This window comes from Pristiophorus japonicus, chromosome 15 (assembly GCF_044704955.1).
Source record: "Pristiophorus japonicus isolate sPriJap1 chromosome 15, sPriJap1.hap1, whole genome shotgun sequence".
Classification (NCBI taxonomy): Eukaryota; Metazoa; Chordata; class Chondrichthyes; family Pristiophoridae; genus Pristiophorus; species Pristiophorus japonicus.
Window position 1 is genome coordinate 152,456,784 of NC_091991.1, and position 12,543 is coordinate 152,469,326.

Genomic DNA, 12,543 nt, shown 5'->3' on the forward strand with positions numbered 1-12,543 from the left:
ATATTTTTGTGCTCAAGTCTCTGGAGTGGGACTTGAACCCACAACCTGCTGACTCAGGCGAGAGTGCTATCCACTGAGCCATGGCTGGCAATGTCGCAGTGTGGATAGAAAGCTAGTTAATAGGAAATAAAGTTAAGGTAAATAGGTATTGCTCAATTGATGAAAGATTGGGTATTTTAGAGATTCGTATATACAATTTGTAGTCATTGACCAAACAAATCTTACCCATGATTCTCTGTGGGCATAGGAATGTTAAAGAGGCTGCTCAAATGTACGCAAAGGCTGTCAAAAATAACAAGCAGCCACAGGTGGTCAAATTATTATAATAACAAAGTAGAAATTGGAGTTTGTCTAAACAAAACTAACAGTTGGGATAAAAGAGCATAAATAAGGCAGATTCCAAGGAGATGAAGGAAATTGTAAACAACATAACGGACAAAGTAGGGTTGATAGAAAATTACTGGAGGTAGGAGTGGCCAAGATACTACCTCTGGTTTGAGTGACAATGTTATTTTGACCATTAGAACAACTAAGGTGATTTTGTGAAAGACTGTATGTGGACACTGGCCAAACGATCCTTTGGTTAAAACATCGATGCTCAAAAGAATACCATCACACAAACTGCTGGGAGAGCAACAAACAGATTGAAGATGACATCAGCTGTGTCCAAAAGATTCCAGAGACCAAGGGCTGCGAGCTTTCGTTCAGTTATCGCCTTTTGTTAAGTATACTACTGCTGTAAGCTTAATAAATCTTGATCTATTGCTCAAACATACTGACTGCTGCCTATTGGTGTCTTGTCCAAGAACCTTTAAAAAGTTCTAGTTAGAAGTGGTGTACCCAAGAACTATTGCATGGTTCTCTTTTCTTAGTTTATATATCGATAACTTGGCCTTGTGTATCGGGAACAATCTCTCCAAATTTGCTGGTGCTGCAGGAATAGGATATGAAGTCAGACAGATTGGCAGAATCAGCAAACAAGTGGTAAATGCAGTTTAATGTTGATAAATGTGAGGCTACTTTTTGGGAGGAAAAACAAGGAATTGGGCTATATACCCAATGGACAGATACTGAAAAATGTGAATGAGCAGGCACATAATTCCCTGAAAGTCTTGTACAGGTAAATTAAGTCATAAAAGGATTTTGAGATTTTATAAATGGCATAGTACAACAGTAAAATATAAAAGTTGTAAAAGTATTGATTTGAGACGCTATTATGTACAACTGAGTGCTATATTTTAGCAAGAACAGTGTAGATTCATCATTCCAGTGTTGGAAAACTGACTTTCAGTGAGGTTACATTAGTATCAGGCAGGAACCCCAGCTGTTGGTGTCCATGTCTTGAAACATAGCCAGTTTGCTACATTGTTCTATGCTAGCAAGGAGAGGACTTATAGAAGAATTGGGATGGGGGGAGATGTGTATACAGCGGTCATTTTGTTTGTTAACCTCATTTAAGACGCGTGAAGCTACCTATACATTGCCTACATGCTCTCTTTTCATGAAAGTGAGAAGACCATACAGCTCGCAATTGCTAAGTTTGACTGAATCTCAGACAAATGGGTCCCTTCAAGCCTACCCTGACCAGCATGACGGGCAGAGAAGGGGCAGCAAGAGGTGATCCCAGAAGGTGTGTGAGGAGGAAAATTAAAAGATCAGGGTGTTAAGGCAGCAGTAGGCCTCACCACCCAATTGTGCTTCTCCACTATCCTCCCCTGCCCCACACGCACAATTTCAAGAAGGATTGTGGAGTAGTATCCTGCCTATATTCTCTGACTAAAAAGAACTGAAAATCATTCGAATGTGAAACTTGCTACCACATGGTAGTTGAGGCGAATAGCATAGATGCATTTAAGGGGTATAGTACCATAGTGGTTATGTTACTGGATTAGTAATCCAGTAACATAAGCCTGGACTAATGATCTGCAGATTGAGGTCAAATTTGTCAGTAATGGTGACGATGAAACTGCTGGATTGTTGTTAAAAACCCATCTGGTTCACTAATGTTCCTTTAGCGAAAGAAATCTGCCGTCTTTACCTAATAAGAACATAAGAAATAGGAATAGACCATACGGCCCCTCGAACCTGCTCCGTCATTCAATAAGATTATGGCTGATCTGATCATGGACTCAGCTCCACTTCCCTGCCCGCTCCCCATAACCCCTTATCCCCTTATCGTTTAAGAAACTGCCTATTTCTGTCTTAAATTTATTCAATGTCCCAACTTTCACAGCTCTCTGAGGCAGCGAATTCCACAGATTTACAATCCTCTGAGAGAAGAAATTTCTACTCATCTCAGTTTTAAATGGGCGACCCCTTATTCTAAAATCATGCCCTCTAGTTCTCATCTCCCCCATCAGTGGAAACATACTCTCTGCATCTATCTTGTCAAGCCCCCTTATCATCTTACACATTTCGATAAGATCACCTCGCATTCTTCTGAATTCCAATGAGTAGAGGCCCAACCTACTCATAAGTCAAACACCTCATCCCCGGAATCAACCTAGTGAAACTTCGCTAAACAGCCTCCAAAGCAAGTATATCCTTTTGTAAATATGGAAACCAAAACTGCACGCAGTATTCCAGATGTGGCCTCACCAATACCCTGTATAGCTGTAGCAAGACTTCCCTGCTTTTATACTCCATCCCCTTTGCAATAAAGGCCAAGATTCCATTGGCTTCCCTGATCACTTGCTGTACCTTTTGTGTTTCCTGCACAAGTACCCCCTGGTCCCGCTGTACTGCAGCACTTTGCAATCTTTCTCCATTTAAATAATAACTTGTTTTTTGATTTTTTTTCTGCCAAAGTGCATGACCTCACACTTTCCAACAGTATACTCCATCTGCCAAATTTTTGCCCACTCACTTAGCTTGACTATGTCCTTTTGCAGATTTGTTGTGCCCTCCTCACACATTGCCTTTCCTCCCAGCTTTGTATCATCAGCAAACTTCACTACGTTACACTCAGTCCCTTCTTCCAAGTCGTTAATATAGATTGTAAATAGTTGGGGTCCCAGCACTGATCCCTGTGGCACCCCACTAGTTACTGATTGCCAACCAGAGAATGAACCATTTATCCCGACTCTCTGTTTTCTGTTAGTTAGCCTGTCTTCTATCCATGCTAATATATTACCCCCAGCCCCGTGAACTTTTATCTTGTGCAGTAAGCTTTTATGTGGCACCTTGTCAAATTCCTTCTGAAAGTCCAAATACACATCCACTGGTTCCACTTTATCCACCCTGTTCGTTACATCCTCAAAGAATTCCAGCAAATTAGTCAAACATGACTTCCCCTTCCATGCTCACTCTGCCTGACCGAATTTTGCTTTTCCAAATATCCTGCTACTGCTTCTTTAATAATGGACTCCAACATTTTCCCAACCACAGATGTTAGGCTAACTGGTCTTTAGTTTCCTGCTTTTTCTCTGCCTCCTTTTTTAAACCTGGCCGATATGTGATTCCAGAACCACAGCAATGTGGTTGACTCTACACTAGCCTCTGAAATGGCTGTACAAACCATTGTATAAGGTGGCTCACCACCATCTTCTCAAGGGCAATTAGGGACGGTAATAAATGCTGGCCTTGTCAGCGACGCCCACACCCTGTCAATGAATCAGAAACATTAATTTAAAGTGAGCTAGATAAGTATGTGGAAGGATATGTTGATACAAAAGCAAAATACTGCGGATGCTGGAATCTGAAGTAAAAACAGATAATGTTGGAAATCTCAGCGGGTCAGGCAGCAACTGTGGAGAGAAACAGTCAACATTTTGGGTCTGGCCTTTCGTCAGAATTGGAAAAGTTTGAAATGTAACAGGAAGTGTCGGGGCACTGAATCAGGGGAGGGGAGGAAAGAACAAAAGGGAAGGTCTGTGATAGGGTGGAAGGCAGGAGTGATTTAAGAGACAACAGGGATGATGGGCAAAAATGAGATAGTAATGTCACAAGTTGGGAAACAAAAGATGAGTCTAGATGGGCTGTGAATGGCAGAATAATCACCAGCTGCCATGGGAAAGAGAAAAAAATAAAAGGAGGGGGGGTTGTAAAAAAAAGGAGGAAAGGGAACAAAATATGAGCAGAGATTATGGTCTGAAATTGTTGCACTCAATGTTCGAGTCCAGAAGTGCCTAAACGAGAGATGCGGTGCTGTTCCTTGAGCTTGTGTTGAGCTTCATTGAAACAGTGTAGGAGGCCAAGGACAGAGAGGTCAGAGTGGAAGGGGAGCAGAGAATTAAAGTGACAGGCGACTGGAAGCTCAGGGTCACGCTTACAGACTGAACAAAGGTGTTCTACAAAGTGGTCACACAATCTGTGTTTCGTCTCCCCAATGTACAGGAGACCACATCGTGAGCAGCGAATACAGTGTACTAAATTCAAAGAAGTACAACTAAATCGCTGTTTCACCTGGAAGGAGTGTTTGGTGCCCTGCACAGTGGGAAGGGAGGAGGTAAAAGGGCAGGTGTTGCATCTCCTGTGCTTGCATGGGAAGGTGCCATGGGAAGGGGAGGGGGTGATTGCAGAATGGACCAGGCTGTCGTGGAAGGAGCAATCCCTTCGAAATGCAGAGAGGGGAGGGGGAAGATGTGATTGGTGGTGTAATCACGCTGGAGGTGACGGAAATGGCAGAGGATGATCCGTTGAACATGGAGGCTGGTGGGGTGAAATTTGAGGACAAGGGGAACCGTGTCGTGGTTTTGGAAGCGACGGGAAGGAGTGAGAGCAGAAGTGCGGGAAATAGAACGGACACGGTCTGAGGAGAATCCCCGATTCAGCAAAAAGGAAGACATATCAGAGGTTCTGGTGTGGAAGGTGGCGTCGCCAGAACAGATGCAACGGAGAAACTGGGAGAATGGAATGGCGTACTTACAGGATGCGGGGTGGAAGGAAGTGTAGACCAGGTAACTGTGGGAGGTGAGCTTATAGTGAATATTTGTCAATAGTCTATCCCCAGAAATGGGGACAGAGAAGTTGAGGAAGGGAAGAGTCAGAGATGGACCATGTGAAGATGAGGGAAGGATAAGGTAAGATGAAATAGAGTGAAGAAAGCTTGTACTGAGCCGAATGGCCTGACTCTATGTATAGAACACAGCAAGGAAATAAAGATTGTGTTCCTGGTTAGATCACTTGCTATACAACGTAATCGCGATAATGACTACTTCATCTAAAGGTACAGAATATAAAGGCACCTTTCTAATAATTTTCTACACTTACTTAAAATCGACAGGAGAGGGCGCTCTAACACCACATTTATGTAACATTGTCTAAACACTTATGTTAAATGATGCTACAGGGTTGAACATCAATAGTGAAGCAGTCCATGCCCGCATGCAGCAAGACCTGGACAACATTGAGGCTTGGGCTGATAAGTGTCAAGTAACATTCGTGCCACACAAGTACCAGGCAATGACGAAATCCAACAAGCGAAAGTCCAATCACAGCCCCTTGAAATTCAACGGCATTACCATCACCGAATCCCCCACCATCAACATCCCGGGGGTCACCATTGACCAGAAATTTAACTGGACCAGTCACATAAATACTGTGGCTACAAGAGCGGGTCAGAGGCTGGGTATTCTGTAGCAAGTGACTCACCTGACTCCAAAGCCTTTCTACCATCCACAAGGCACAAATCAGGAGTGTGATGGAATACTCTCTAATTGTCTAGATGAGAGCAGCTCCAACAACACTCACGAAGGTCTACACCATCCAGGACAAAACAGTCCACTGGCACACCGTGGCTGCAGTGTGTACCATCTACACGATACACTGCAGCAACTCGCCAAGGCTTCTTCAGCAGCACCTCCCAAACTCGCGATCTCTACCATCTTGAAGGACATGGACAATAGGCACATGGGAATAAGACCATCTGCAAGTTCCCCATCAAGTTACACACCATCCTGACTTGGAAATATATCGCCGTTCCTTCATCGTAGCTGAGTCAAAATCCTGGAACTCGTTCCCTAACAGCATTGTAGAGTACTTTCATCGCACAGACTGCAGCAGTTCAAGAAGGCGGCTCACCACCACCTTCTCAAGGGCAATTAGGGATGATTAATAAATGCTGGCCTTGCCAGCGGCACCCACATCCCATGAACGAATAAAAAAAAAACAATGTCCAATTGATCTTTAGTGAATTAGATGGTTGAAATGGAGTTGGAACATCAGCTAATTCATTTTCATGCAGGGAGACTTGTAATTCAAAAACTTTGCACATAAATTACTTATTTCAGTAACTCAGATGGGTTGTCATAGAGGCATATAAGATAAAACAGATCGAAAAAGTAAACAATCAGTTTTAAAAAAAGGTAGATAGAATCTTTGGCTATATAGCTCAAAGGATAAAGCACTTGTCCCACAAAGTTATGGGCAGCTTGTACAATACCCTGAGTATTGCATACGGTTTTGAGCATGAGCAACTAAGTTTGATAAATGTAGTTGGGCACTGAAGCTATGAGGAGAGCTAAAGGTAATAGAGATGTTTACAATGGAGAAAAGATGGTTTATTAAAGTGTTTAAGATGTCTGAGGGAACAGATAAACTGGTACATTATCCTGGAATTATTTTCAATATGAACACAAATACTTCGGCAACAGCACATTCCTTCTCCGAGTATCTGCTCCTCATAGGATGGAGACTGAACATTGGTAGGCAAATTGACCAGTGTGGCATCACAGCTAAATCCAACCCTGAACACACTGGTGTCTTAAGCAAATGCACTTCTCGCAGGGGATCACTGGATACTGATCCAATCTAAAGCTTCTCACTGACCTGCACTTGGGTGTCTCAACCTAATTTCAAGTGGAACAAAATCACAGTATAGACTGCCGCCAGTTGAACAACAGTACAACAAGTAGATGCCAAGTGTGTGAGTAACTTCACTTGGGCTGTAGGAATATTAGTCCAGGTGGTTTATAGGTCTAAGCCAGTGTTGAGGGCCACAATCCCAACCAATAAATTACTTGGTTGGCAACCATTCTTTTGAATGCTGTACCCTGGAGCATAGAAACATAGAAAATAGGTGCAGGAGCAGGCCATTTGGCCCTTCGAGCCCGCACCACCATTAAATATGATAATGGCTGATCATGCAACTTCAGTACCCCACTCCTACCTTCTCTCCATACCCCCTGATCCCTTTAGCCATAAGGGCCACATCTAACTCCCTTTTGAATATATCCAACGAACTGCACTCAACAACTTTCTGTGGTAGAGAATTCCATAGGTTCACAATTCTCTGGGTGAAAAAATTTCTCCTCATCTCGATCCTATATGGCTTACCCCTTATCCTTGACTGTGACCCCTGGTTCTGGACTTCCCCAATATCAGGAAAATTTTTCCTGCATCTAACCTGTCCAATCCCGTCAGAATTTTATATGCTTCTATGGGATCCCCTCTCATTCTTCTAAATTTCAGTGACTCTAAGCCTAGTCGATCCAGTCTTTCTTCATATGTCAGTCCTATCATCCCGGGAATCAGTCTGGTGAACATTCGCTGCACTCCCTCAATAGCAAGAAGTCCTTTCTCAGATTAGACCAAAACTGCACACAATGCTCAAGGTGTGGTCCCCACTAGTCACTGCCTGCCTTTCTGAAAAGGACCCGTTTATTCCCATTCTTTGCTTCCTGTCTGCCAACCAGTTCTCTATCCACGTCAATACGTTACCCCCAATACCATGTGCTTTAATTTTGCACACTAATCTCTTATGTGGGACCTTGTCAAAAACCTTTTCAAAGTCCAAATACACCACATCCTCTGCTTTTCCCTTATCCACTCTACTAGTTACATCCTCAAAAAATTCTAGAAGATTTGTCAAGCATGATTTCCCTTTCATAAATCCCTGCTGACTTGGACCGATCCTGTCACTGCTTTCCAAATGCGCTGCTATTACATCTTTAATAATTGATTCCAGCATTTTCCCCATTACCGTAATGTCAGGCTAACCGGTCTATAATTTCTTTTTTTCTCTCTCCCTTCTTTTTTAAAAAGTGGGGTTACATTAGCTATCCTCCAATCCATAGGAACTGATCCAGAGTCTGTGGAATGTTGGAAAATGACCACCAATACATCCACTATTTCTAGGGCCATTTCCTTAAGTACTCTGGGATGCAGACTATCAGGCCCTGGGGATTTATCGGCCTTCAATCCCATCAATTTTCCTAACACCATTTCCTGACTAATAAGGATTTCCCTCAGTTCCCCCTTCTCGCTAGACCCTCGGTCCCCTATTATTTTCGGGAGGTTATTTGTGTCTTCCTTCGTGAAGACAGAACCAAAGTATTTGTTCAATTGGTCTGCCATTTCCTTGTTCCCCATTATGAGTTCACATGATTCTGACTGCAAGAGACCTACATTAATCTTCACTAATCTTTTTCTCTTCACATATCTATAGAAGTTTTTGCAGTCAGTTTTTATGTTCCCTGCAAGTTTACTCTCATATTCTATTTTCCCCTCCTAATTAAACCCTTAGTCCTCCTCTGCTGAATTCTAAATTTCTCTCAGTTCCCAGGTTTGCTGCTTTCTCTGGCCAATTTATATACATCTTCCTTGGATTTAAGACTATCCCTAATTTCCCTTGTTAGCCACGGTTGAGCCACCTTCCCCGTTTTATTTTTATGCCAGACGGGGATGTATAATTGTTGAAGTTCATCCATGTGATCTTTAAATGTCTGCCATTGCCTATCTATCGTCAACCCTTTAAGTATCATTCGCCAGTCTTCCCTAGCCAATTCACGTCTCATACCATCGAAGTTACCTTTCTTTAAGTTCAGGACCCTAGTCTCTGAATTAACTGTGTCACTCTCGATCTTAATGAAGAATTGTACCATATTATGGTCACTCTTCTCCAAGGGGCCTCACACGACAAGATTGCTAATTAATCCTCTCTCATTACACAAGACCCAGTCTAGGATGGCCTGCTCTCTAGTTGGTTCCTCGACATATTGGTCTAGAAAACCATCCCTTATACACTCCAGAAAATCCTCCTCCACCGTATTGCTACCAGTTTGGTTAGCCCAATCTATATGTAGATTAAATTCACCCATGATAACTGCTGTACCGTTATTGCAATTGAACACAGATCAGTGTCTGCAATTCCCTATGCACTTAGCTCCTGATTTCAACTATTATCCTGCAGGTAATTGCCAACTGGAGCTCAGGTACTTCCCACAGGACCAGAACATTTCACCTTTATTAGGATCCTTTCACTGGCTGTATGGAAGCTCAGCTAATCCTGCCTCCTAATAGTAGCCCCTTTTACTTGGAAAGGGGAGGTAACAGCAGCATCACCGCCAACATCTGACAGCCAGGTGGGCCATGAATGGAGCGTCAGGTGGGCCATGAATGGAGCGCAGGTGGGCCATGAATGGAGCGTCAGGTGGGCCATGAATGGAGCGTCAGGTGGGCCATGAATGGAGCGCAGGTGGGCCATGAATGGAGCGTCAGGTGGGCCATGAATGGAGCGCAGGTGGGCCATGAATGGAGCGCAGGTGGGCCATGAATGGAGCGCAGGTGGGCCATGAATGGAGCGCAGGTGGGCCATGAATGGAGCGTCAGGTGGGCCATGAATGGAGCGTCAGGTGGGCCATGAATGGAGCGTCAGGTGGGCCATGAATGGAGCGTCAGGTGGGCCATGAATGGAGCGCAGGTGGGCCATGAATGGAGCGCAGGTGGGCCATGAATGGAGCGCAGGTGGGCCATGAATGGAGCGTCAGGTGGGCCATGAATGGAGCGCAGGTGGGCCATGAATGGAGCGCAGGTGGGCCATGAATGGAGCGTCAGGTGGGCCATGAATGGAGCCCCAGAGACAAGTAGATCGGCAAAGGGCCACAGCTAATGGGCAGAAGGTCACAAATCTCTACCCCAGAGGGCTGTGGGTGCTCAGTTGTTGTGTATATTCAAGAATGAGATCGACTGATTTTTGGACATAAAGGGATATGGGGATAAGGCGGGAAAGTGGAGTTGATGTAGAAGAGTAGGATCGAGGGGCCATATGGCCTACTCCTGCTCCTGGTTCTTGTTCTTAAAAGGCCCCAGAGTTGTATTCCAAGTACCACAGCGCTGTATTATACTTGAGTGTTGGATGCTGCTGTCACAATGCAGATTAGACAATCTTTTAGTCAATGCTGCAGTACCGCGTATGAATGATAACATGTGAACAAAAAGATAAAAATCAAACAGTTGGTTGTGAGTATAAAAGAAACCAGAATCAGAATAGTTTTCAAGTCTTTACTTTCTGCAAAAGCATATGCTACACAATAATTAACATCATATTCACTTTTTCCAATGATTTTTGAGTGTGGTTACGTTGAAAAACTTTTTATTTTAAACAGATGTTGCAACTATTTATTCAAATTCTAATTAAGTCTGACAATTAGGCATTAAAGTTGTTTAAAAATAGTTTACAGTATTTCAGCAAGATGCACAAAAGGGGGTCAAATTGCATTTCCCGGCAACCAGCGTTGTGATTTATTTTCACACGTGTGACTTCTTCTCTGTTCCCCGAATGAACTTAAAATTGGCTGTGTAAAGGATTAAAAAATATACACCGCATACAGTCAGAACAATCACGGACATCAATGTACATTCATTTAGTGTCCTACAGAACAGAACAGATTTGTTTTTCTATTGATACAAACTGTTAGTCAGCAAAAGCAGATTTAGATTATGTAAACAATCAAGTATAGTCATTTTGATCCTGATTTAACACCATTTATATACCCCCCACCCCGCCCTGAATGAACTCAAGGTCTTCTCGGCAGATAAACACTTGTCAATGTACAGACAACAAGTACAGACATGCAAGAGCTTCACACTAAAGATGGCAGAACCACGAGAAGAACTGTCCTGTTTAACACCGTACCAGTCTTGTACAAATATGTCGGCAGAAAGGATACGGAAGTTACGACCTGCAGCAACCTGTGCCTTTCATTTCCGAATTCACATAGTCGTGGAGCTTGAACTTGGGGTCATTTGGCGATTTCATCGACCTGTGTTTCAGTTCTCTGTAATAAACAGTATACAAACAGTCATGCCTCTCCTGAATGTGGAATTGTATTACTTTATGCTGATTCTACATCAAGAGCTGAGACAGCATAGTAAATGAGCACACACTGATCTTACACCTCGGTAATGTAGATGCAGATCCAATCTAGTGGTTTCTTGCAAACCAACAGGACAAATTAGAGGTTTACCTTATCCCAGTAATATTGGTTCATGTAAATTGTATACCAGTGTTATATCCATCAATGCACATAGTGCCTAGAAAATCATTTCCCACTTTCAGACATGTATCAAGCTTGATTCCTGTGATCCCTGATGTTGTGTCTTAAATAAAGTAATGTAACTGAGTACTGTAGACGTGAGTAAGTGTGACCTTAGTTTCTTTATTCTAACTCCACAGTGCCTGTACAGCATGGAAGACCTGCTTATATACAGTGCTCCCAAGGGATGCTGGGATCCCTTGGGATTCCCACAGATACACCCTCTGGTGGCGGTACAATACTGGTTACATAGGGTTGCATACATAACACCTGAAGTATTGTATTCTATTCTCAGAGTCATTAGACTCATTGGGGGAGAAATTCGGGAGCGCCCCATTTTGGGCGCTAACTTTTAAAAGTTGAAAAAATTAGCACCAGGCGCTAATCATTTTCAACTTAAAAAAAAATTGGTGCTGGTCCCACTTCCTTCCTGAGCGCAACAGGCAGCAGGCGCAGTGGGCCATGCCGACAGCCACGTTCGGAGGCTCCTTCCCTCCCTTAAAGGGAAGGGCCATTGCTGCAGGCTTTGCATTGGGACCACTTACCTGGTCCCTGCCGACAGCCACGATTCAGCCGTGATCCAGCCCGATGCACTGCAGCAGAGTGTCGGGCTGATCGATCACAGCTGAAGAGGAAAATAAAAATGTGAAAAACTCGGTTTAAAAATGTGTCCACTTATTTCGGCTACCTCGCCTTTAGGTTTCGCCCCCGGCCTCCCGATCATCGCCTCCTGCAGCTGCCAGTGTTTTCACCCGGCGATGCTGTAGGGCGCGGAACCGAAGTTCAGGTCCGGGACAATGCGCGCAGCAATTATGTCACAATCGGCGGGCGTAGTAAATCGGCCGCCACAAACCTCCTGCCGAATTTAGTCGTTCATCTCGCCACGCCCAGTGGGTAAGGAGTTAGCGTTCTGTTATCGCTCCCCAGAGGTGATAACGGGAGGCGCTATGGAGGCCAACTTCTAGGCCATTATCTGGGACTCAGAGACTTGGGGTGGATTTGGGGCTTTTAGGGTTTTGGGTGTTAAGGTCGGCGGGGCGGTCCTGATGCTGCCTGGAAAAAGTTTGCGTCTCGGTCAGCTGGGCCCTGAGTGTGGGGCGGAGCGGTAAGGGAGGCATTGCACACCTCGCTTAGGGCACTTGGCTGGCTGAGCATGCGAAAATCCTGAGCTAAACAGAGACTACCAGAAGCTGAAAATCAAGCCCTTGGGCTTTAAAATCGCAGGTAAATTGTTGTCATATTGACAAAGCTTCTTACATTTATTAATTTTGCCAGGGAATCATAAGGT

General features: G+C 44.0%; 1 protein-coding gene across 1 annotated transcript in view; it reads right to left on the bottom strand.

The window, feature by feature from the left end:
• Positions 1-10,282: 10,282 nt before the first annotated feature.
• LOC139225914 (ras-related protein Rab-26-like) overlaps positions 10,283-12,543 on the bottom strand; it is a 424,746-nt gene continuing 422,485 nt past the window's right edge. The window contains exon 9 of the mRNA XM_070856775.1: positions 10,283-10,997. Coding sequence (XP_070712876.1) covers positions 10,895-10,997 — 103 coding nt within the window. The 3' untranslated portion in view covers positions 10,283-10,894. The remainder of the gene's footprint in view (positions 10,998-12,543) is intronic.